At 32.1% G+C, this 27730-nt stretch overlaps 2 protein-coding genes across 2 annotated transcripts in view; one reads left to right on the top strand and one right to left on the bottom strand.

The window, feature by feature from the left end:
- Nucleotides 1–27730, bottom strand: part of LOC129943994 (pre-mRNA-splicing factor ATP-dependent RNA helicase PRP16) — a 95376-nt gene that overhangs the window by 55842 nt on the left and 11804 nt on the right. The gene's annotated exons all lie outside the window — the stretch shown is intronic.
- Nucleotides 1108–19035, top strand: LOC129943995 (signal transducer and activator of transcription B). The gene is made up of 4 exons (XM_056053103.1): nucleotides 1108–2114; nucleotides 11542–11720; nucleotides 18089–18193; nucleotides 18302–19035. Exons 1-4 carry the CDS (start codon nucleotides 1790–1792, stop codon nucleotides 18392–18394), a joined length of 702 nt encoding a protein of 233 aa, XP_055909078.1. The 5' UTR covers nucleotides 1108–1789; the 3' UTR covers nucleotides 18395–19035.

Raw genomic sequence — 27730 nt, 5'->3', positions numbered from 1 at the left:
GTCGCCGTAGTATATATCGCAGTCTTTTAGTTTGCGTTTGCCCTGTCCATCCCATCGCAATTCTTGGATGGCGGTAATATCTGCCTTGTAGCAGTTTAGAGCTTCCGCTAATTGTTCGGCTGCACGTAGTCTATTAAGGGACCTAACATTCCACGTACATATCCGAAGTTCGTTGTCCTTATTTCGTTTGCGTGGGTTGTCAAGAGTAAATCCGTCCGTATCCGAGGCTTGTTGGTGCTTCGCAACTAAAGGTATTGTTTACGTGGCTAGGAAGTCACCCCGACGGCACAACCCCCAACCTGGAGGGCCAGATCCTTAGTATAACTCTGGAAGGGGAGCCGGATAAACCGCTCCTTACAGGCCTGGGCTCCGAATATGTCGAGAAGCCCCATAAGGTGTTTACTAAGTAGTTCAACCTTACTGGAACTGTAGAAGCCACCGTTGATTCCATCTCGAGAATTCGTCCGCTGCCGCCTGGATAAGGAGAGGTTCCTTAGTGGAAACACCTCTCCCCCCTCTCTCGTTTGCTTTATTTAAATTAACTTCGGAAAAAACGTCTCAAAATTCGTTGAAAATATGGTTCGCGCTTTGAGTAAAATTATTTTGCAACTTTTTAATGTTAATAACACTTTGAAATCATATACGCTCGGGTTATTTAAGAGTACTTAAACATAAAGTTTAAAAGCATACATATGACTTTTTAAAAAGATTTCTTTCCGCTCTCGCACCACTGTGCCCGGGCCGTTCTATTAATTCAAAGAAAAACTTTTTTTTAGAAAATATTTGTTTCTATGACTTAAAGGTGTTTCCTCACCTTAATATTTAAAGCCTGTTCTATTGAGACCCCTACCTAACTGTAAAAAAATCAAAAGGAAATAATTTGTGATGCCTTTTTTATAAAAAAAAAAAAAATAATTTAACTGACTTAAATTTTATTCCAACACCATCTGCCAGACTATAAAAACGCCTTTGCGGCTCAGTACTACTTGGCAGCGCACTTTTATTCAGTACCCTCGCCTCGTTCAGCACTCTGACTCTATCTCATTCCCGCCATTGCGTTGTCATCAACATCGTCGTAGTCGTCGTCGCGTCGTGGTTGTATCAATCGAAAACATACAACAACCGGCTTTAAATAAAAATATTCATCGCCAACCGCTGCTGCTGGTTGGTATTTGTCTTTTGAGACTCCTATAGTTCAGAAGTGTTTTAGCTCTTGTCTTGAAAAGAAAAGCAGTGCGCTAAAGAATTTATTAAGAAAATAATAAAATAAAATATTCAAAGTGCATTTAATTAACATATGCTTAAAAAAAATATTGTTATTGTGCAAAATAATTTAAACAAACAAGAAACACGTATAAGAAAGATTCAAAGTATTTATCTGTTGCTATTCAGCACAATTTAGATAAATACAGGAATAAAAAAAAAGATAGGTACTAGTGGAAGAGAAAATAAAAACAAAAAAGAATAAACTTTTTTTGTTGTTCGTACAAATAAACAAAGGCTCATAATTTTGATAATAGTTCCCTTAATTATACCGCATTCATTTATTTTTGTACAACCAAGTGGTCTTTTGTGAAAGTTATTTTACAATAACCGAATTCTCATTTTTGTGAGGAAAGAGAAAGAATTTGGTAAAAAAAAAACAACAACATTAAAAAGATACAGATACAGAACAACGAAAAGTTGAAGCTTCAAGGAAAAGTAGTTTACATCTTTTTTTTTTGTTGGATTTTCAACACCGAGTGTTTTAATACCATAAACGGACTTTAAATATAATCGTCCAGTCCAAATGACGATGAACCGGTCGAACAGTTTTGTAAATTCATTTAAATGGTGGCCCATACAAAGTAGCAACAACAATAATACCAATAGTAGTAATAATAACAGCAACAATCATAATAATAATAATAATAACAATAATTCACAAAAAAACTTCACATTTGGTAGTTCGGTGGCAGTGCAGAAGCTTCGAGAATCCAAATGGTTTCGAGTGGATGAACGAAGAATATTTTGTGCTGTTGTTGAATGTGGATTCTTGGTTGAGGTGAGGTCGCAAAATCACGATGAAAACGATCAATCCTGGTTCGGCGTGGTGATATGTAAAACTACCAAAGGTGAGTAAAGGAAGCTATAGATACAAGAGAAACAAGACTACAATCAACCAAAAGTAATATATTCATTTTTTTTCTACCGGAACTTTGATTTACAGGGTGATTAAGATATGTTAAATTAATAAAAAAAGAAATTTGGTTAATTGTGAAATGACTAAAGATAGTTTAACAAAATTTGGAATAATAACCCGGGTCGAAAAGGTTTTCTTACTTTCATAGGATGGCACTTTTCTAATGGATAGTTTAAATACGACTTCAAAATTAATGTATCACGTCAGGTTTTTGAAATATTACTTTTGAACACTTGAAAAAAACATCTCCATAAGGCTTTTTGAGACTATCTTAATTGATGGAGTAGCTTTTTTTCAATAAAATACCTTATAGTTATCGAAATCTATAATCCTTTTTTCAATATTTATATTATTTCATATAATATTCGAATAATCTTCATAAGTTTTAAGAATTCAAAGCTAAAGCATTTATGCTAACACGGTTTTCAACAGAAAGATACAAAACGGTTTGAAAGTTATCTAAACAATTCTGTTATATCAAGTTTTCGAATTATACCAAAAGATATAAAAACAAATGTTAAAAACGATTATTTTTAAAACTTCAGCAAATATTTAAAATTAATTCACTAATGAATCTCTTGAATCTTTTGATACAGAGCGTTTTGTGGCATTGGTTAACTGAAGCGCTTAAACTCAAGAGTTTATAATTTGATAAGCTTGAGAATTTCTATTTAATGTTTACGAACAGAAGCTTCTGTTTTTTTTTTCTTTAAGTTTCAATTGACATGTTTTTGTAAAAAATCCTCTGAACTTTTGATGTTTTTGGATTTTAATTCTTAACAATTTTAGACAAATTTTGCAATAATTTCATTTTGTTAAAATTTAATTTCATTCAAATCACCCTACAAAAATTTAATAAAAAAAGAAGAAAACTTACATTAACCAGATGTGTGGTGCCTCTTAAAAAGATAAACTGGTTATTCTTCTAATTTATGAGATGCAAACTTAAGCAATTTCAAGTTAGTTTCAGATATATCTATGTTGGTAGGTAGGGTCCATGCATAATTTAGGCATGTACGGGGTTATTATCGGAAATAGAAGGCGCCTTCTTGATTCCATAATCCAATTAAATTGTTAACTATTTAATTATGGCTTTTAGGATAGTATCTGAAGTGTATAATTTGGGTTTTTTTTGTTGTTGATTATATTTTCGAAAGTGTCAAGCTTAGGTGTTTTTATATAATTATTTCATCAAGTTGGAAAATAGGTATAATATATTGTTTTATCTCGATTAAACAAATTTAAACGTTTGTTTATATTTTTGTGTTAATATTGATACAAAAAAAACAGAACAAACAACTTAAATAAGTGCTTTTTAAATTATGCATGAGATTAAATTGAAGACTTAGGAATTTTACCTTTTTTTTCGCAATAAAATATAGCAAACAATTTGGTAGCAATAAAGAAATGATTAAAATTGTAATGACATCTCAAATGGAGAGCATTTCATTTGAACGTTATCATTTTAAGTGATTTTCTTGTACTTAAAACAATTGCTACCTGATAAGTTAAACAAAACACTAAAACAATAATATACTATTTGATGTTACATTTGACCTAGATTTTAAGTGTGCACTCGTTTTACAAGTTGGTGAATTCTTAAAAAAAAGTTCTGTGCAGGTTTTGACGCTTAATATGTTTGAACTGTCAGATTTTTTCTGTAAAGCCTTTATTCCAATTGTTTAAAGATTTATATTTGTCACACATCAAAAAGTTTTATTTATGGTTGAATTTAAGGGCCTTCTTCTTCCTGAAACATGGTTTAAGTAAAACGTAACAAAAAAAAAGAAACAAAATCTTAATTGAAAATAATCTTGCGGTCCAATTCCTTTTTTAAAATATAACAACATTTATAAACAAATACGACCTTAGGTTTATTATAGCCGAAATTAGACTTCTTACAGCTAAGAATATTAAAATAAATTAGGAAATTAATAAACATTAATTTTCAGCTTTCAGAGTCATAAAAATATTATTTATAAAATTAGATTAATAAAATAAATGTTTCTGAGTTCTTCCTTGCATTGGATTAACTAAAAAACAATGAAATAAGATATTATTATGTGCAATTATTTTAATTTCAATTTTTAAAAAAATGAGAAGATCACAAAAATATAAATACATTTAATGAACAAAAATAAATTGAAAGCTTTTTTATTTGTGTTTAGTTCTTACGTGTAGCAACAGAATGCAAAATAAATAAGTAACTCGTTTCTTTTTTGTCCATTTTGTATTTTTTTTTGATATATCATTCCTCTTTGATTTCTGACTAAATATTTGACAGCTGTTCAACCATAGATAAGACCTAGACAATTATTTGAAGGTCTTTAGAAGCTAATTAGAATCTTTTGTTTTCGTTTTATTGATACGTTTTAAGTAAATATTTGAAAACCTTGGGTAGCAACTTTAGGTTTTTAAAATTCTAATTAATTTTCGATATACAGAACAATTTAAAAGAAAAATAATTTCAAAAATAAGATTTTGAAAGTAAACATTTAAAAAGTTGCCCATTCTAATTAAATGTGCTTAAATGCAGATTTAGGCTAGGTGATTGATTAGTTTCGTTATTATTAAAATGTAAGCTTATCGTTCTTTTTTATGGCCTTGTACAAACCTTCAAAAGAGCTTGATACAATCAGTAACAGAAATAATCAAAAATATAAATTAAAATTTATAACCAAAAATAGAAACATACACATACCTTTTAATATTATTTACAAAATCGTATAGATGTTGACCTTAGCAACTATTATGTTAATACCAGATTAAAATGTATATTAAGGTTTTATTTGGACTTATTTAAATATAAGTTAGTTTTGAAATTTTGCATTTTAATCATAAGTATAGGTTTATATATTTATTTATTTAAATACTCTTCGAGTCTTGACGATTAAGACCGTTAAACAATATTCTATTTTGTAAAAGCTCTTTAAACACCATACATAAATATAGAAATTCTCATAAACATAAAGTCAGCTACAAAATATAAAAACAAATTATTAAGTGAACTGTATACGTCGCACACACTTGTTGGAAATTATATACTATTATATAAAAAAGTCTTGAATATACCAACGGGTATTACAACGTGTTTTTTGGCATTCTATAAATAGTATAGTAGAAAATTCCCAAGAAAACCCAATGGTAGTAACCAGATTTTTGTATTTAAAAATTGGTACAACTGGTAAAAGATCTGTCAGTATAATAATAAAAAAACACAAATAGAAGAAAGTTTTGTGAAAATCAAAAGTTAAAAATAACTTTAGAAAAAAAATTAACTTAAACTAATAAAATGGACAAACTACAAGAAGAAATGGTAAGAAAACATCTGGAAATTGAGATTGTACAAAAAATAGTTCATTTAACAATTGCAGCTTTGGCATAAAATAAAAACTTTAGGAAGGGGGTTTGTTCGTAGACAACTACATTATCATTTGGTGTTGAAGCGAGCTTGAAGCCTCAATTATTTACATATCTGAATCAAGTTGAAATGAGCTTGATTCGACTCGATTCCGCTCGGTGATCGGAGTGAAGTCAAAATTTCTGAAGGAAAACCTCGGTGGAGGAGTTGGTTTTACCGATAATTCATTACGGTCTGTTTATTTGCATGTTTGCGTACAAAAAATATAGATTTGTTTTAATCAAATAAGAAACAAAAATTGATCATGGAGTAGGTAGCATATTCTTATAAGAAAGATCAAAACACCTTTTGAATTTTAGAAAGTGCTGTAAAACTCTTAATCATGTTTAAATCTTCTTCTGTGCTGGAAACAACAAAAAGATTTATTTAATCTATACTGAGATAAGCCTTTGGTTTAAACATAGCAAAACTTAATTATCTTTTTTATTGTTTTCTCTTGCAAAAAAGCCCAGTTAGTTCATTTTCAATAACAAAAAAATAATATCAACAGTAACAGATTCATTTTCTTCCCCAATGGAAAACACATGATTCCAAATGCGCAACTACTCAACGAACACAGCCATCAAGATACCAATGCAATATCAATCGTACCAACATTTGAAAACGAAATCAAATAAAATCCATTCGAGACTCGTACAAATGTCAAAAACTCATCCGTAGTAAGATTCTACTTTAAGTTTTATCGATAGTATTCATACTGCGGATATTGTTATTGTTATTATTAAACGCGGGTAATATAGGATCTACGGAAATCAGATCACTTAAGGAAAGCTATTGAAATTTTAATTAGTCTTTCATTAGTTCGTTTGTTTCTTTTATTCACAAGGAATCCAATATATGCCCATAACAATAATTATTACAATAAAAACAAAAATTAAAAAAACAGAAAAGCAAACTTTTGCAAATCTATGTGTTGGCATATGCATAAATTTAAATTATACGATTCCGTCTACATGAATGTCTGACTTGGGAGATGACGGAACGCCAAAGTATTCTTGGGGTACATGACTTTAACGAGGGACGCTCTGTTGATATCAGCGGGAGGTTGTTTTGCTTTCTATTTTTGGAACAACATCGTTTTCGAGTGTGGTACTTTTTTTTCCCCCAACGTAGATCTCGAATTAATATATGTACATACATTATGTATAAAAAAATAAAGTTTAACAAAAATCTTAAGCGGTCAATACAATGTACTGATGGTAGGTAAGGTAGGTACTATAAGCGATAATAAAAATTAAAAAAAAAAGAACAATAATATAATTCGAGGAAGTGTTTATTTGTATGAAATGGAAGTATAAATATTTTGTTTCATTTTGAAATAAAAATTAATGCATGTTGAGATTTTTGACACAGATATAATATGTTTTTTTTTTTTAAATTCATACAGTCATGTACAGTTATGGCCAAAATAATAAAAACATTCTTAATTATTGGTTCATATGTACTTTAAAATTAAATGTGTGATATTTAAAAACTTATCAAGATTTTGAATGATCAACAAAAGAGAAATACTTAAACTTTAAAAAAACAACATAAATATCGACAACAAAAACTAAAATGTCAGTTAATTTCATTTGTTGATAGATTTTATTAGATTTTTATTTGGAAATATGTACTTGTTCATAATTAAATGAATTTCATTTTTAATTTTTTTATTTCATTGTAAAAAAATACAATCTTTATAAATTATTTATTGAATTCAACTTAAAGATTGCATTCATTAATTTCATATTATACTGTAATATATTAAATTTTTTTTTATGATTTTATTAGCTGTACGTGAAAACAAAAATACAGTTGAACTCAAAATTAAGAAATGTTCGAATTATTTGAGCTGTTAAAGTTAAGTCCGAAAATTAAAAAAAAAAGAAGTTAAACTTTAGCGACAAAATACAGATTAAAAAAATGCGTCTTGAAAGTGCGGAACTAACGTGTGGAATGGTTTTTATTTTATTTCATTTTATTTCCATTTTTCTTCTTAATTTTAAAATTTTAAATAAAATATGGTCGGGCAGGAAGTTTGAAAATCATACCAATAAATTTTAGTTCACAATAGAGCACATTTTTTAACTGATATAATTATTTTAATTTAAAGTTTAATTTAATACTTTTTTATTCAGATTTTAATTTTAGTAAAATTCATTTTGTAACGAATGGAACAAATTTAAATTATTTGTAAATTTAAGTTTAAGGTCATGAGGTTCGTCATATTTCTAACACATTTGTATTTAATGAATATTGAATCTTTTTTATCCTAGAAGCTGTCGAAGTAAAAAAAACTGTGCAAAAAATACTACATGCAGAAAAAAACAGAATGTGATGTTTTAAATGAAAGTGTGTGTGATTTGTATGAATAATTTTGCAGTCACTGTACAATGCGTTTGCATTATATACATTATAAATAATAAAGATACAAAACATTTTCAAAGTTAAACCTTTTATCAATGAGTTCCAAACCTACATATAAAGTATTTTATCAGAATTTGAACAAATGCACCTTTTTTCAACCTTGAGATTTTGTTCTACAAACTTTTGTAAAGCTTTATGAATGTGTTCACACAAAAGTAAAATAAGTCACGACACAAACGAGACCACACACAAAAAATGTGTGTGAAGTTCATTCAGATTGAAGTTGCTTTCTATATACGTTGAATTGGTCACGTAGGCCATGTTAAAACTCCTAATGAGGTTATTTTTAAAGAAGTAATCTTATGCCAACATAACAAAAGACACGTCACAGTCACAGTTGGTATTTTTACTTCTTTTTGGGGTTGAAAATGAATTTGGCTGATGTGCGTTTGGATAGGTTACTAATTTTATGCGTTCGTAATTTGGCGGACATATCTTTTATAGTCTCTGTTTAAGATTCTAGGGACCTTAAAACAACGAGAAATATCATACAAATCAGACCCGTTTCTATGGCAAGCTAAAAACAACTTAAAGCGATGACATTTTAAGAAAAGCCTTAATCGATTTCTGTTTATTTTTTGATTTAACTAATTATAAATAAAATAAGCAAACATATTTCTGTGTGAATAAATTGGCCCTTATAATGAATTTTAAAAATAAATATCTTATCTATGTGCAACAAATTAACCGATATAATGTTGCTATTTAATGCTGAAACTGTAGCTTTTGTCTATTTAAGGTTTTTCCATTTCATTAATTTTTTAAATTCCATAGGAATGTACACCGTGAGTCGTCGTTTATAAAACATTTTGAATGCAATGAATCTGAACAAATGTCGAAAGCGTTTACGAGTAATTTGCATATATTATAATATACCTTCTCTTTATTTCTTTTCTTTTTTTTATGGAAGACACAAAAAATATATTTAAAAAAAAAACTACAAACTAATTGATAATCACGTTGCGTGTGATGCAGTCGAAGTCACGCATGAGAAAAATTGATAAATTAAAATTGGCATATAAATTTGTAACGGAGTGGCTTTAAAAATTAAAATTAGTTGTGAGCTCAATAATGGCTCTTCCACATGGAATCTATCTTGGTTCATAGATTTGTATGTATAGATTTTAAAATATGAAGAATATTATTGCAAAGGGGTTCATCAATTTTATGCTTGAAGTAAATTATAGAAAATCGAACACAAAATCGATAAATTGATCTATCATCTTTTCAAGTTTCATCATTTCACATCTGCCAAAATCACAAATAATTACATTGGCTTAAAACTTTCTCTATTTGTTATTAAACTTTTAAATACCAACACACAAATTATTTAAATTCTTTAAACTTTTCTTCTTTTTTCTTTGACTCATTGTGAGTTGTGTTCCAAAAATTTGTGTAAACCTTTTTATTTAAGTTTTGAATTTTTTAGTAAGTAATTGAAAATTTTATGATAATAACGTTTTTGTGTACACAGGGCCACAAAAACCCGGCGTATTTGTATAGAATTATAACTTTGTATGAAATGGGCATAATTTGCAAATAAAATTTACAAGTTACAAAATAATTACTATGCAAATTTTTTCAGAACCTTCGTGCACATCATTTTTTCCAATGAATGGTGATTATTCAAAGGGAATAACATAGAATTTGTATAAAGTTAGGTTTTTGTGTTATCGAATGATTCCCGAGAAAAAATCGTGTGAATAAGATATGATAAGTGAATAGATTTGACTTTAAGGAAACTATTGTTTTGCCTTTTTTTTAACTTTTACCTGCGCCAAAGATTTAACATTTAACTTGAACTATTTGAGAACGATTGTGGAACACTTGTTTTAAACAATGGTTTTAATTAATTAGATTTAAATCGATCGTGGTTATATAAAATGTTCATCGACTAAAAACTGTATTCTTCCCATAGTTAGTTCTATGACAGTCAAAGTATACATAAACAAATGTACGCAGGTCATGAGCTCCGCCTCGGTTATTCAAGGTTTTATAAAACCAAGCATAGAACTTTCTTTATTGAAAATGAAATTATTGTGATGTGTTTATTCTAAGTTGGAACAAAAATTGAACATCTATAAATCTTTAAAAAAGAAGACGCGACAGAGTTTTTGCTGCGAAACATACTAATACAAAAATCTGGCATGGATAAACAGAAAAGGGCCAATGTGGCTCCCCTGGGGAACACCATATTGAGCAACAAAATGTTCTGAATGACAACTTCAAATTTTTATCTCATACGATCTATTTTTAAGTTAAGATTTGATTCATCTTAATTGCTGTAAGTCATTGAAAAGGATTTTATCGAGAAAATATAGTTCTGATTGTGAAGACGAGGGAGATGCTTCAAGACCGGATAAATCTTCAATTGTGTTCTAGTCAATAATAAAAATCCAATGCCAGTGAGAAATTAAAATCACTTCAAATTAAAATATCAATGTCAAAGGGCTAGCTACAAATAGACTCTAAGCTTTTTGGAGAAATGTAAACGTTTAGAATGAAAATAGTCTTAGTCAGTACTATTCCTTTTAAACAGAATTGCTTATTTGATAGTTGAAATGGAAAAGATACAGACGAGGAGAAACTAAGGAGGCGATACAAATTATAGGTACAATGACTCACTAATCTAGTCAACGTGTTTCAAAACTGGACTTCTTCATCATCGTATTAAATAAGACTCCTTTTTGTATTATATTATTCATTGTGGAATTTTTGGAACAAGTTAAGCCTTCTAGAAGGAGTTTAATTTTGGCAATCAAAAACAAGAACATTTAATAACTCTTTTTTTTGGGAATAAAAAACAAGAACATTTAATAACTCTTTTTTTTTGGGAACCAGCTGCAAACCACCAAAACAAAGAGATTTTAAAATTCATTGATGAAATTCTGATAAAACAAAACAACAAATTTTAAAATATACAAAAGCAAAAAAAACAGAGCGGGTTTTTTAAGTCATAACATCATCGCGTGATAAGATTAATACAATAGATAGGTATAACGATTGCAAATCATAAAATCTCATATCAATTCTATAATTCAACAATTCATAACTTTGTTAAACAAATTATTATGAAATTGATTATATCTTGAGTTTTTTTTGCAAAAGTAAATTTTATAGTGCAGTATAATATTTGTATACTCGTATCTATTGCATATGTATGTATTTTGTAGGGAACGTGCAAGATCACACGTCGCCGTTGTCGTAGGATTTGATTTATTAGAAATGGCACAGTTAATTAAATTAAAAACAAAATAAATTAATTTAAATATGTATAATTAAATTGAGTTCTTAATCTTATCAAACTAAATGATATCCATTGGGTTTAGTCATTAATTTAAATCAATAGAGTAATTTGTGAATTTCCGGACATTTAATTATTATTATAAAAATTAGATTGCACGGAGATGATTTGGCAACTTTCTCAAAATCTTGTTTCTTATTATCGGTTGATTGTAAATCAAATTTATGAGTAATAAAATTTAATTTTGTTTTATTAAATAATTAACTTTTGTTTGTATAATTTCAGATAACAAGCCAAAACCTGAAACCATAGAGATATTTTCTGTGAAAATACGTGAAAATGGTACATTTAGATTGTTTAAATTAAACTTAGAAGATATTTGGAAAAACGGATGGGAATTACGTATAAATAATTTTTCTGATAAGGAAAAGTTACCACACAACGAAAAAGACATTCGAAATCAGGTAAATATTGTTTAGTTTTAAACATATACATATTATTATAAATTCAATATTACATATATTTACTTAAGAGCCAATTTTTTAACATTATTTTAGGTCTGTCATTTAATTTGTTTATGTTGTCTTCAAATGGCTTAAATTTACAAAACAGTCGTAATTTCGATAAAAAAATTGTGTTTTTTTAACAAATATAAAATTATTGAACTTTTAAAATTAAAAATGTATCAAGAGAATGTGGAAAACAAATCTTTCTTAACACTAGACTGTTTTATAATCTGTCTATTTTAGTAAGATTATTGACAAGATCAAGAAACGATGCTGTTTAAAAAAAAATAAATTCAAGTAGCAGGATGTATGAGGAAGTTTTTGACAATGGACACAGATTCAGAATAGAGCACTTCATACCCAGTAGAGTTTCTTAACTCACGATGTGCCCTTATATAAGCTCCAACTGAAATCAGGCTTATGTAAAATTTAGATGCCTGTCGGTTATTAACGATAAAAGACTTCGTTTGCACAATTTTTGTCGAAACATTAAAAGTGCAAATAACTTAACCGGCAGCGTTGAAAAAGGTTGGAATTGTAATTATGATTCAGAAAATTCCTACAGAATTATTATTCTAATTCCAAAGGCTGCAATTCCTCATTTACTTTAGTTTCACTTTAACAGTTAATAAGGCGTAAGGGCTAAACTAAAAGTAGCTAGAAAGACCCTGCTTCATCTCTCTAACGATAGACTGCATGACTTTTGGTTACTCTTTGTTTCATTTAATTGTTGAAAGCTTCAATTACCGCTGGAATGTTTCAAAGTGATATCTTGATCTTATTTTACCAAGTGGGTGACAACTAGTTTATAATAAATAAATCGTTAATTTTATTTTATTTCCAATGTTTACTTATAGTACTGCCGCATTAACGATGCTTCGATAATATTGATAATTGCTTTAACATTTCTCTTCGGATGTAGATTTTTAACAGCAAGCTCATTAAATTCTGACCTAGAAAAATATTGTAGAATTCTAAGGTTTTTGTTGTTAAAACAGAATTAACCACCTTTTTTAGCCGTACTACACGAATGTGGAATGCTTAACCACAATTTGACTTTTCCAGTTAATGCAATATTCAGGCAATCAAAACCAATTTGCAATAACACCTTCTTTCATAATTTCCACATTGCAGTTTGGTATAATAAGGGTAGCAAAAACCCCTTTATTAAACAAAAATTATTTAAATGGGTAACTTGCATATTTAGGCAGTTGCCCCTAAAACAAGTCTACGCCTTTTGGATATGATCTATTAAAGAGCTTTAAAAATGATCGGCGATAGAACTATAACCGAAACAATTACATCACTTGAACACAGCTGCAATATTTAGTGCCTTTCGTTGTTCTACCGTTTTTTTTTATATACAATACTCGAACTTCTAGGAATGCTCATCAGTTTAACTTCGAACTCAATTTCGAACGCACTGTCAAGTGTAGACATTCTTTTTTTAACCGCACATCGAGAATGTGGAATGATTTTTTTTCAGCATGATCATTCGATGAGATATTTTTTTCAATTTTTAGTTTTAATTAGAAGACCGAATAATTGTAAGACTTTTATTTTGTATTCGATAAACATGAACCTTGCATAACCAAAAATGCAGCTTCTTTTCTCATTTCAAGGCTCAGTAACAATTTACAGGTAGTTCCTGATATCGTTAGAGTTATCACTATTTTTGTTTTATTCTGTTTAGCTTTGATTTTTCATTCTGTTGACTTAAGTCAATTGATCATAAGTTTTAAATATTTGACACCTTCAATCTTGAAAACCTCCAATAAAACTTTACCTAGTATTTTTGTACTGGGCACCCGGAAAAGTTGAAAATAGCTACGCTACAACCATTGTGTACATTTTCAATTATAAATGATTCGTCACAAAAAATATCTACTATACAATAAAATATACAACAGCATTGAGAGTTGAGAATAAAATTGTAAATAAAACTGACCTCTCCCCAACAAGATGATTATTGTTTATTTCAAATTCTATGCCATATGGTTAAATTAAGTTCAATCGTTATTAATTTACTTGAAAGAAATATATTTTTTTTTTCGTTTGTATTTTATAAAAGCACAAGTGATTTATAAAACAGAAAAAAATAACAGATTTTATGAGCTGAGAGACAAATAATTAAAATATTAAAATAGAACTTAAAGGGAAGAATGACTGTTTAATGGATTTGTGAGACTATACAGAATGCCCTGAGACAATCGATAACAACAATTTTACTTTCAACGAAGTTATTGATAAGATAATTATTTATTGATAATTTTATTCTAAAAACAATCAGTTGATGTTTATTTTATTAAGATGTATGTAACTTAAATTTTCTAATGATAATTTTAATTTGTTTACATCTTAAAGTTGTTGTAACCACCCCCATAAGAGGGTGCAGTGCATTTTTGTATTGATTGTGGTTAGCTAATTAGAATTAATAGTATTATTGCACTCTTACGCTAATAACAATTATTTCTTGAGGGAATGCAAAGTGACGTTAAGGGACTTTAAAGATTATAGAATCAACAAACACAAATGATATTCATACATTGATTTGCAACTGTAAATATATTCGAAAATACTTTTAATAACACTTTTGGAATGAAAATAAATTAATCGTCTGTTTATCTACTTATGTATGTTGACAAAGATTACCAGAAACACATAGTTTTACCATTTAACTAATGTTACGCAAAAAAAAAGTGCGTATACGCCTGAGTATACCATTTGAGAACATATTAGTTAGACATTGTTAACTTCCGAATTTAAAATTTTGTGTTTCAAGATCTAATTTAAGGTATAATCTTTAGCAATGGGTGTTAGAGATATGTCTGTGCGGCATATACACTGCCAATCACTAGGATGAGGCCACATATTTTTCAACCGATTTTCGGTCCGATACCTGTTGGAATTTGTTTAACCCGGAAAATTTTACTACATGAGAGTAGGTACATATTTTCTTAAAACAAAGGGATACAATTATAGGGTTAATTAGAAAAGACCGTTGAAATTTCCCTACATTAATGAATGAGCTACCTAAAAAGGATATAAAAAAGTGAGTCACTAGGATGAGGCCATTGCGAATATTTCGTTGTAGAAGTTCAGATCAGCAATTTTTTTCAAAATTTGGGTTACAATATTTAAGAACGTTTTACAAATAACTATTTTTATTAAATTTCAACTACAAATGGGTTCCGGAAAGACGTTGACAGTAGCAGAAAGAGGACAAATCGATGCTTTCAAGGAAATGGGACTCTCAAGCCGAGAAATAGCGAGGAAGCTGAACAGAAGTAAGACAGTTGTAAACAACTATCTTGCTGATCCTCAAAACTATGGTAAAAACCAAAAATGACGCACAGCCTAAGCAACAACATCCCGAGAAATGCGGTTAATTTGACGTATTGCTTCAAATTCTACTCAATCAGCTACTAAAATAAGGTCCAAAAGCGGAGTATCAGCCAGTATTTCGACAGTCCGAAGGATAATAAGAAAAGATGGTACTATCCAGAGAAGAAAACTCAAAAAGAAACCTGTTCTAAAGCAAGTACACAAGGAGCTGCGAATGAACTTTGCAACAGAACATGTCTCTTGGAGCAGTCAATGGAAACGCGTTGTCTTTTCGGATGAAAAAAAGTTTAGCCTTGACGGCCCCGATGGTTACAACTCTTATTTCCATGATTTAAGAAAAGAGGAACTAATTTTGGGAAGACATCACAGCCGTTCATCAGGTGTTATGGTGTGGGGAGCTATCACCTACTATGGGAAAATCGAAACAGCTACAAATACTTGTTGGAACGCTCATTTCCGAAGATGAAAAATATTTTTGGACCTCTGCCTTGGATTTTCCAACAAGACAATGCCCCCATCCACACTTCCAGGGTTGTCAAAAGCTGGATTTTATCAAAAAACGTAGATCTTTTGCCATGGCCACCCTATTCACCGGACTTGAACATAATCGAAAACGTATGGGCATGGCTATCTCGAAAAGTTTATGAAGGCGGTAGACAATTTGAAGACAAGGACTCCTTAATTGAAGCTATCCGTGATGCCTGGGACGAGATTTCACTTGACTATTTAAAAAAACTTTATGATTCCATTCCAAAACGTCTAATAGAGGTCATATCGAAAAATGGGGGGCATACTCATTATTAATTGAGAAAAACTTAATAAATAAATGTTTGAAAACCAAAAACTGTAAACATTTCTTTAATTTTTTTTTGATATTTTATAAGATTTTTCATGTGGCCTCATCCAAGTGACGCACTTTTTCATACTGTTTTTAAGTAGCTCTTTAATTAATGTAGGGAAATTCCAACTGTTTTTTCTATTTAACCAATTAATTTTACTACTTTTTTTAAAGAAAATATCTACCTACTCAAATGTAGTAAATTTTGATTGGTACGAAATTTCCAGCAGGTATAAAGAACGAAAATCGGTTGAAAAATATGTGGCCTCATCCTAGTGATTGGCAGTGTATGTAGAGATATCGACTTCAAATACACTTTGTTATATAGATATTAACATCCAAAGATACAGAAAGGGCTTTAAAATAAAGTTTTATTTTTTTCGTTGACCTCAAATACCTCTCGAACGCTACCGAACTAGTATTATTTTGAAAAAGAATGCATACAACTGTTTTTTTTTTTCAAGCAAGTACAAAATATTTGAAATCTCGAGTATTTTTCCAACAAGAAATAATCTTACTTTCAAAATAATTTTAACCAACGGAGAATAACGTTTTTGGTTTTAAAAAAATTGATTTTTGACTTTAAACTAATTTCGTCTTACAAAAAATATTATTTTCAACATTCAGAAAGAATTAAAAAAACCTAACGGTCGTTTTTTTCCTAAAAATTTATATCTACAAAAAACAATTCAAAATTAATGAAAATTGATGTTGGATTATCGATATCTCGTGAATAAATGAAGGTTTTCACTTCAAAATTAATTCATTACGTGCTAAATTTATTAATTACTGTAAGATAATACCCCTATTTTTGGCATTCTATAAATAGTATAGTAGAAAATTCCCAAGAAAACGCATCGGCAGTAGCAAGATTTTTGTATTTAAAAATTGGTACAACTGAAAGAATATCTGTCAGAACAATAATAAAAAAAACACAAATAGAAGAAAGTTTTGTGATAATCAAAAGCTAAAATCAACTTCAGCAAAAAGAAACTAATAAAATGAACTGTTTTCAAGAAGAAATGTTAAGAAAACATTTGAAAATTTAAATTCCATAAAAGAAGTTCATTTAACAATTGCTTCAAGGAAGGGGTTTGTTCGTAGACTACTACATTAACATGTGGTGTTGAGCTTAATTCGACTCAATTCCGGTGAGGGGTTCGGAGTCGAATCAAACTTAATAATTTTTAAATCTTCTTGTGCGGTGGAAACACCAACAAGATTTATTTAATTTAAATTGAGATAATGAAAGTTTATCTGGAAACATAGCAAAACATAATTATCTTTTCTATTGTTTTATCTTGCAAAATAAGCCTATTTAGTCCATTTTCAAAAACAAAACAAAGTAATATCAACAGTAACAGAATGATTTTTTTCCCCAATGGAAAACACATGATGCCATATGCAAAACTACTCAACGAACACAGCCATCGAGATACAAATGCAATATCAATCGTACCAACATTTAAAAACGAATTCACATAACATCCATTCGAGACTCGTATAAATGTAAAAAACCCATCCTTAGTAAGATTCTACTTTGACTTTTATCGATAGTATTCATACTACGGATATTGTTTTTGTTACTCGTGTAAAATCCTACTATACTATTGATAGATTTTCCAACAAAACAAGGATAATGGTTTTCCAATCAGTATTATTATGTTTTAAGATATAAAAAGTTTCAAAAAATGCTATTTAAATTTATAAAAACCTCATCAAGAAAAACAAATTTTGAAATCAAGCTTGTTTTATCATATGCGAAATATTGTTGCTAATTTTAAGTTATTTTTTTTAGAATAATTCAAGTAACAAGTTTTTTTTTTCTTTAAACTAAAAACTTATAACAACAATGAAAAAAAGTGACAGGAAGTGCAAAAAGAAATATATTGACTTTAAATAAGTATTGTTATTTTTATTTTGTTAAGGTTTTAGACAAATCGACAGACGGGTACGGATGGGAAGTTTTCAATGTGGGTCGCAACCCCGCCTCTTTTTGTGATTTTGTTATTAAGTTTTATCAATTCGTTTTAATCATTAATGTCAAGAGCTAATACCAACCATTTAAAAATGTTATCATTTATTAAATTTAAACATTGAATGTTTAACTAATTTATTTTATGTATTTTTTTTTTACTTTTAGGTAGCTTTTGCCCGCAAAGCTAAACAAAGTCTTTGGCATAATAACAAACATTTCGCATATTGGTGCCGTTACGGAAGCCGACAACAGGATGTCAGAAAACGCCAGGTAATGAAAGAACTATTTTTTTAAGTTTAAGACAACTTTAAAATTTTTGTTACAATTTTGTCAATTTTTTCTTTTGGTTTATTAAATTTGTTTTTGTATTTTTTTCAGATGTCAGAATGTGTGAAATGGGGAAGTGTTGGAATGAATGCCGGGATGCTGCTTATAATGAACAAACAAAAATCTAATTCAACATCAAAATGATTTAAGCTTAAGTAATACTGCGCGGCATGAATCAAAACAAGCAAACAAAAAACCATATTGTGGATTAAATATCACAAACGGTACCTAAACTTTTCATATATGAAATTAAAATTAGACTTGAAATCAAAAATTATAGAAACAGAAAAAATATACATAGATCTTCATAAAATACATAGTTTTAGTATACACAGTGGAGATGTATAGTGATAGGCAAGAATTGACTTTCATAAGTGTTTATAGTTCAAAAATGCCAACATTTGTATTCAATCTAGAAAAATAGTTTCACTACTTCATAAAAATACTTTCCAAAAAAAACACATTAATACACAATTAGATTTATTGTGAAAGTTCGATACCTGGAATTATTCTAATTTTCATTAAAAAATAAAAATACATTTATATGTATTTTTTAAAACGATATTTTGAGAAAGAAGGCAGAAATATATGTGAATATAAAAAGACTTATTTTTTCTTTGTTGTTAATAGAGTTACTATTTTGTAAAATTTAAGATTTTTTTATATTTAATTTAAAAAACAAAATATTAGTAAGGTTAAACTTTATGAATATAAATTTATATTTTATATTATATTCTTATACTATTTGGATTGAATAGATGTAAGAAAAATAGTTACACGAGGAACAATTTTTTAATAATATTGTTTTTATAAAACGAATCATGTACAATAATAATAAATTTATTTTTGAATATAATTTGTTTGTGTTGTTCTTTTATTCTATTTTAAAAATTTTGGTGAATGAATGTTCATTACACTTGTACCAATAATTTTTAAGTCATCATCTTTTACGCTTATTTTTGGAAGATGAATCGTAACAGAAAACCATCTGTATGAGCTCAGCGGCGCACTACAGCGCTAATTGTATCTCAGGCTAGGTTGCCTTGAGATCGCCATTTCTACCTATGAGCTCATAGTCGAAATGCACGCCTATTTATGAAGTTGTGATCAACTAAAACATCTTGTTTTAGCAACAAGATTGGTAAGATTTGTTTTTCTTTTCAATAATTAGCTAAAACTCAAAGGGTTTTGAAAACCTTTAATATAAAAGAGAAATAGTGTGAGCATTTGATGTTCAAATGGTAGACATGTGCATTCAAGAGGACACAAGCGTCCACAGGTTTTTCTCAAAACCCACCTCTGTCTATCAACTCCTACTCTCACCTCCCCGCGGTGAACATCGGGTGCCTAGTACCTCAACTGGAGATTGGGTTCCAACCCCAGTGGAAAGTTGTTGGGGGCAGCAAACGAGAGAGCGGGGGAGAGGTGTTTCCACTAAGGCACCTCTCCTTATCCAGGCGGCAGCGGACGAATTCTCGAGATAGAATCAACGGTGGCGTCTACAGTTCCAGTAAGGTTGAACTACTTAGTGAACACCTTATAGGGCTTCTTCGACATATTCGGAGCCCAGGCCTGTAAGGAGCGGTTTATCCGGCTCCCCTTCCTTGGAGTTATACTAAGGATCTGGGCCTCCAGGTTGGGGGTTGTGCCGTCGTGGTGACTTCCTGGCCACGTAAAAATACCTTAAGTTTCGAAGCACCAACAAGCCTCGGATACGGACGGATTCACTGTTGACAACCCACGCAAACGAAACAAGGACAACGAACTTCGGATATGTACGTGGAATGTTAGGTCCCTTAACAGACCACGTGCAGCCGAACAATTAGCGGAAGCCCTAAACTGCTGCAAGGCAGATATTACAGCCATCCAAGTAGTGCGATGGGATGGACCGGGTAAACGCAAACTAAAAGACTGCGATATCTACTACGGCGACTGCTACCGAGAACAAAGACAGCGTCTATTTGGGTGTGGATTTGTTGTTGGAACTAGGCTCAGGCAAAAAGTCTTGAGTTTCAACAGTGTGAGCGAGCGCATCACGACAATCCGCATCAAGGCTAAATTCGCCAACATAAGCCTAATATGCGCGCATGCCCCAACAGAGGAGAAAGATGAAGACACCAAAGATATGTTCTTCGAGCTCTTGGACAAGACATATGAGCAGTGCCCTGGCTATGACATTAAAATTGTCTTAGGAGATTTTAATGCCAAGCTAGGAAGAGAAGACATCTTTGGTGGCATAATCGGGAGATACAGCCTGCACGACACTACCTCCGACAACGGATTCAGGCTGGTCGATTTCGCTGCGGGCGAGACGTTCTGGTAGCTAGTACGCAGTTCACGCATCTTAATATCCACAAGGGGACATGGAAATCTCCTGATCAATCAACCGTCAACCAGATTGACCACATTGCGATCGACGCACGACACTTCTCCAGTATCCAGGATATCCGAACATTCCGAGAGGCCAACATTGACTCGGACCACTACCTCGTTGTAGCGGATATCCCGATCCAAGCCAAAACAAAGAAGTACTGTGAGAAGATTCGACGTTAGACGGCTACAATCGCAAGAGACTGCCATGTCCTTTTCCGATCGAGAATTGAAAACCAGTGGCAACATTGCCTTGCAGCTATCAGTTATGCCGCCTCTGAAGTGCTAGGTTTCACACGGCCACCACAGCGAAACCCCTGGTTTGACGACGAATGCCGTCGCTGCACAAAAGGACTAGAGCTGCTCGCGAGCTCTACGAGCAGAAGAGGAGAGAGGAACACCGGCTTCTTAGATGGAAAAAAAGAGAGCATGAGAAGCGCGCGATCGAGGAGATAGAGAGATGTCACAACAGAAATGACGTTCGTAAATTTTACCAAAAGGTAAAAAAAACCTCCCAACGGTACCAGCGACGAACCGAAGCCTGTAAAGACGATCAGGGGAACATCGTAGTAGAACCGCAGTCCATGCTGAGAATATGGAAAGATCACTTTTCCAAATTATATAACGGCGATGACCAACCGAATCCCGCTGTAAGGGAGATAGAACCACTCAACCTCGGCGACGCAGATCAACAATTCCGCCTACCCGACCTTGACGAAGTAAAGATAGCTATATCTAAACTTAAGTCAAACAAAGCTGCTGGAGCTGACGGCATCGCTGCCGATCTATTCAAAGCAGCAGGCGATGACTTGGTAGGGAGCATGCACCAACTCATCTGCAAAATATGGTCGGAAGAAAGCATGCCCGATGAGTGGAATCTCACCATAGTGTGCCCGATACATAAGAAAGGAGACCCTCTAAACTGCGCCAACAACAGAGGCATCAGTCTCCTTAACATTGCGTCTAAGATTCTCTCTGCCGTATTATGTGAACGTCTGAAGCCATTCGTCAACAACCTGATTGGTCCTTATCAGTGTGGCTTCAGACCAGGAAAGTCCACTATCGACCAAATATTCACACTACGGCAGATCTAGGAAAAAACCCATGAGCTTCAAATCGATACCCACCATCTATTTATCGATTTTAAAGCCGCGTATGACAGCATCTATAGGGAAGAGCTCTACCGAGCAATGTCTAGTTTTGGCATCCCTGTCAAACTTATAAGTTTGTGCAGAATGACGATGGAGAATGCACGCTGCTCTATCAAGGTCGGAAAAGATCTTACCGATGCATTTGATGTCAAAAAAGGTTTTAGACAAGGCGATGCACTGTCATGCGACTTCTTCAACATCGTTCTGGAAAGAATTGTACAAAACTCAATCGTCAACACTAGAGGCACAATCTTCCAAAGGTCCATCTAATTACTCGGATATGCAGATGATATTGACATAATTGGAAGATCAAAGCGTGATGTCAGTGGAGCGTTTTTGAGCATTGCGACGAAAGTGAAGAAGATGGGTTTAGTGGTCAATGAGGGCAAGACCAAGTATATGCTGTCATCAAAAAAGGACACTGAACGACGACGTCTTGGACAAAACGTCATTATGGACAGCTATAACTTTGAGGTAGTTAAGGACTTTGTCTACCTAGGCACCGCTATTAATGCACACAACGACACCAGCGCTGAAATCAAACGAAGAATAACTCTTGCAAATCGCTGCTTCTTTGGACTTAGAAGGCAATTGAGAAGTAAAGTCCTCTCTCGAGCATGTAAAATCACCATCTAAAAGACACTCATCATCCCGGTTCTCATTTATGGCGCTGAGGCCTCGACCCTGTCAAAGAAAGATGAGAGCGTCTTAGGATGCTTCGAGAGAAAAATTCTTCGGGTGATTTTTGGTAACATCATGCCATGGGTACTACATTTCACTAGACTATAGACTGTTAAAATAACGATAGGAAAGGTTGAGGCAAGCAAATTCCGATGATGTTCGAGTCATGTAATTGAATTTATGACGCTAATGTCACCAATCGTTTTAAAAGCTTGTCTTTTGATACTTTCCAAGATACTAAAGCAAGTTACTATAGCACCAGAGATGGAAATTATACTCAATCTTTGTTGCCTAGGAACGTAAATGGATACCTAATCGTTCAGATATGCTAAGGCGAAGACTTGATGGGCAATAAATGTGCCATCCTGCTTAAGAACATCGGAATTGTGATCAAACCGTTGAAATTATTACACAGTGTATATCATTAAATTGCAAAAAATCTTGCTTGAAGACCTTCTGAACCATATTACAAGCATTCTATCATTCTAGTATCCATTACCTCTGTTTTTAGTCCTTTAACTTGAGGGTCCAATTAGTGTAAGTGAACTTCAAGAAGACTAGGAAAGACAGAGTGGGATAAGCCATTCCAAATTAGTGTTGTAAGGCTAACCAATATCTTTACTTCATAATACGACCGAAGTCGGGCTCGAAAGTAAACTCATAGGCAAGAAAATTTCGAAGTTACAATGATGTCAATAACACCCAATATTTTAAAAGCTAGTTTTTGAATACTGTCCAAAAGGCTTAAGTAAGTTACTGGAGCATCAGCCAAGAGATGCGAGTTATACTCAATCTTTGTATCAATATAAAATAGATAGATAATCACTGCTTATGTGTTTAGTCAAAGACTTGAAGCCCAATAAATGCGCCATCCCGCTCAAGAACATCGATATTGTGACCAAACTGTTGAAATTATTACACAGTGTATTAGAGAAGCATCGATTGTGAAGAAACCTCAATCTAGGTATACGCGTATGTTTGTTGGTGAATAGTTTGACTGGGAATGTAGTAAACTTCGTAAACAATCTTACTCTTTTGGAATTTTTTCAAAAAGATCAATTCAAATTTTTCTAAAACAAATAAGCATTATGAAAATCTTTGTTTTCAAAAACAGAAAAATTATATAAGTGACGTTGCTGCAACTTTTTTAACTCGTTAGATCTAAAAAAACTTTCTGGTCAAAGGAGAAACATTCTGATCTTCAGTTATTTAAGTTAAGAAAAACTTACAGACTACTTTGAACAGCTTCTGAACTATGTTACAAGTCATCTATCATTCCATTAGTTTTACTTTTTGAACAAGATTTGGCCAATTACAGTAAGTGAAGTATATTAGTAACGCTCAAATCAAAAATCATAAAGCAGCAAGGAGTGATGGCTTCTTTCTTGGAAATAATATAAACTTTTTTGTAAAAGTCTTCTAGAAAAAATCCCAAAATCGTGATTTGCAGCTTCAAAGCTTTTTTGGCGATTGTAGGACGGATTTTAACACTGTGAACAGAGCTTTTTTTATTTATAAGCTTTCATAATCTTAGGTTTATCGAGAAAGTTTCTTAATGTATATAAGCTATTTATTATTACAAACTTCTGCTGCTATTTGGAATAAAATATCAAAGCGTTTTTAATACAAACGGTGGTATCCCTCAAGGTTGTGGGTTAAGTCCGATTATGTTTGTTTTGTTTATTTATGATGTTTCCGAAAATGTCTCGGGTGAAATTAAATGTAGTGACACGTTAATTAAGATGCTTCCATATGCGGACGATATTTTTTATAATGGCAGATAGTCCCATAACTCTGCAGCTTTAAATAAATAAGCTCAAGCTATTTTGCGACTTATGGGTTTTAATTAATACTACAAAGTCAAACAAATTGAATTTGGAAATCTCGCAAAGAAAAATATCTCACAAAGAAAGAGGTTTCTTAGAGTAAAACTATTAAAATTTGTCAGTTTGTAGCCGCTAACACATTTATAAATGTTGTGTGGACCATTTTTTTGCAACAAATTTGTTGATGGTGGTTTTGCTATGAAAATCAGATATTGATTGTTTCGATATAGTTAAAAAAAAAAATTTTAAACGAATTTTTAAACTTTCCAATTCTCAATTATTCAACAACATTGAATGCGCACCACAAATATTTGTGAATTAAGCTTGGAATAAAGCTCAAACATCTTCAAGAAAATTGGTTTACATGTTGCACCAAAGTTGTTGCTTTTATGAAAAACTTTTCTTTAACCACATTAGTATCAAATATAAAGAAGAACCGACGTTTTGCCAGCGTTGAAGACCACCTCTTCAGAACAATAGCGTGGTTGCCATCCGAGATAGCGGATTTTTTTGTGTTGGGGTCTTTTAGGAGTCATGGCTACTGCAGGGGTCCCAAAAAAGACTATCACGAAGTCATAAAACTCTCAAATAACGTAGAATTGATATAATTTGACTAGCAAAGAGTTTAGCCTTCTCTAGACAATATTCGGCTATAGATTCCTCGAAACTCTGCAAGCTTTAAAAGCCGACCACTTTATGTTTGTAATTTCAATAAAACTTTGGTGGATTAGCTCATTTAACCATTCTAGTTGCTTGTAAGTCATTGATACAACATAACTCGGATTAGGCATTGATCTGTTTTCGACCAATTTGTCTGCTTTCTCACTACCTTCAATGTCAACCGTGTTGGCTTCGCTGAGTAAACGAATCTCTCTATAGCATTGTTTAAACAGTTTTGATTCTGTACGGATATGGACTTGATTGCTGCTTATACTTACTTGACTTACTTAGGTCCTTAGACCTGTTAAGTCCGTTGGAAACCCCTTAAACAATATATAGATCCTCTTCTGTTACGCACGTCTACGGTTTCCGGAGATGTGTTTTAGCTCATTCCAACTTTTGCCTAGTTACGCTGATTCCGCCTCGTCTGTCCTGCGCCATGTGCTTATCTCAAGTCTAGCTCTTCTTCCTTCGGTTGTGAGCGGATTCCACTGCATTGCTTGGCCTGCAATGCAGTCGTTAAATTTTCGAAGCTTATGTCCAATTCATTGCCACTTACGCCTTCGTATTATAGAGTTTATAGGTCCCTGGCCTGTCCTATCCTTCTTTGAAGAAAATCCTTAGGATGTTACGAAGATATCTATTCACGAAGGTTTGCAGCTTTCTTGTAATGGCTGAAGTAACCTTTCAAGTGCTGATGCACCCATAAAGAAGCACAGAATTGACACTTGTGAAAAACAGTCGTAGCTTTGTCCTTAAGCTTTTGCTTTGCTGATGCGGCAGATGACGTCTTGTTTGGTTCCACCTTCGATGGAGACGATACTTCCAAGGTACTAAAAACTCCCCTTTTTAATCCGGTTGAGAGGAAATATTTATTTGAAAAGATGGTCGGGTTCCGAGGCTGATCACTTTTGTTTTGACGGAATTAATTTTCAGGCACAGTACATCGCTTATTACCAACAAAAACAATATTGGCGACAGAATACAGCCCTGTCTGACTCCGCTACGGATTTCAAAATTATCTCACAACCTACCATCGTGCAGAATGTGACACTTGGATCCATCATATGGTGGTTTAAAAATAGCAATTAGTTTTTCTGGGATGCTAACCAAATATACTCCCTGTTAACGCTATCAAAGGCCTTCTCGAAGTCGACGAACAGCAGGTGTAGTGGTGATCGATAGTCCACGCACTGTTCAATAATGATACGGAGGGTGTTGATATGATCAATACAGGAGGATCCAGTATGACTTTTGCTTTGACAATAATTCCCTTCTTCCACTCATCGGGCAAGCTTTCGGTTATGCAGGCTTCTTTTATGAGCGGATGAAGCAGTTCGTTTGTTAGCAGTTCGAAAATAGACTTGATTGCTGCTTGGTTATTGATAAAAATGTCTTAGTTGTTGTTTTCCAAATTGCGGGAGGAATGAAACTGGAGGTACTTTTGCTTAAAAGACACTGCATTAGTTTAGTATCTTTATTGATCTTTTTAGGAGAGGATTTCATGAAAATATAACAGACACTACCCCTCTCCCCCTATTGGAACCATAAATAAAGACCGATACCGATTTGTTTTTACCTGTTTTTCTTCCAGTTTTCCCTAGAAGGAATTACTGTAAGGCCTAATAGGTTAAAATCTCTGCAAGGCTTTAAAAATCTGTTTGAATGTCCGTGTCTATGTCAACGGTGTTTTTTTATGTTTCTTAGACAGGATGAAGCCATTTTCCAGTTATTACCAGCTTTACAAGCGGCATAGTAGGACAGTCTATAATTGGAATTTTCTCTTTCCTGGTGAATAAAATCATTTTCGTCTTACGTATTCGCACTTGTTATCACCAGTTACTGGCGCAATTACAAAGCTTCTTAAGACCTAGTTGTAGAAATTCTCAAAGTGTGGGTATAAATTTCCTTGAAACCATTATTACGATGTCGCCAGAATATGCAACGACCTTTAATACACTTAAATTTAATGCTTTTAATATTTCGTTAACAGTTTAGAGCATTGGGCCTGGAAACTATTATGCGAATGAGTTAATAGTATATGAAACTTACTTATAATCATTTATTTGATTACCTGCAGTACCGGCCGCGGCGTGATTGTTAGTTCGTTGGACTGTGACAATCTCTGCCTGTTCTATCTATCCAAAGTTTTTTTCACTGCCTCTTGCGAGGAATTGACAAACTCCAAGAGTAATTCTTGTCATAAAAAGTGCTTTAAAATTAGCCGATCGAATTCGGCTTAAAATTGTAGGTCCACTTCATCCCTCGCAACAAGTAATGGTTGAAAGTTATAATTTCTAAGCCCTAGTTCTCAACGTACTGCATTGACCCCGTTAAACTTAGTTCATTAGCATTTAGCATAATAAAAGGTCCTTTGGGGCAGGACCTTTTATAATGCTGATATAAACAGTAAGGTTCAAGTGCAATCATCATTCCACTGAACTTTGAAGTGATGATTCTACATAAAACCGGGAAAGTAAGTAAGAAAGGGGCAAAGGTTAATAGTACTGATAAATTGTTGATAGTATTGTGATTTAGATTAAAAATTATATATTATTGTAAATAAAGCACTTAAGAAATTGTCAAATTTGAAATGTCAAAATTATTTAATATCATTTGATACCACACCCTAAATGTATTAATTCCACCTCTGATTTACGCCGTAAAAAAATGTAGAAACGTCACATAAAATACAAAATAAAAACAATTAAATTTAAATTTTGTTTTGTTTTATTTGGTTGCACAAGTGCATAACAACATTATTGTTGTCTTACATTACTCATTTAAAATAT

This window comes from Eupeodes corollae, chromosome 2, assembly GCF_945859685.1.
Source record: "Eupeodes corollae chromosome 2, idEupCoro1.1, whole genome shotgun sequence".
NCBI lineage: Eukaryota > Metazoa > Arthropoda > Insecta > Diptera > Syrphidae > Eupeodes > Eupeodes corollae.
Note: the sequence above shows the minus strand (reverse complement) of the source record. Positions and strands in the feature narration are given on the sequence as shown.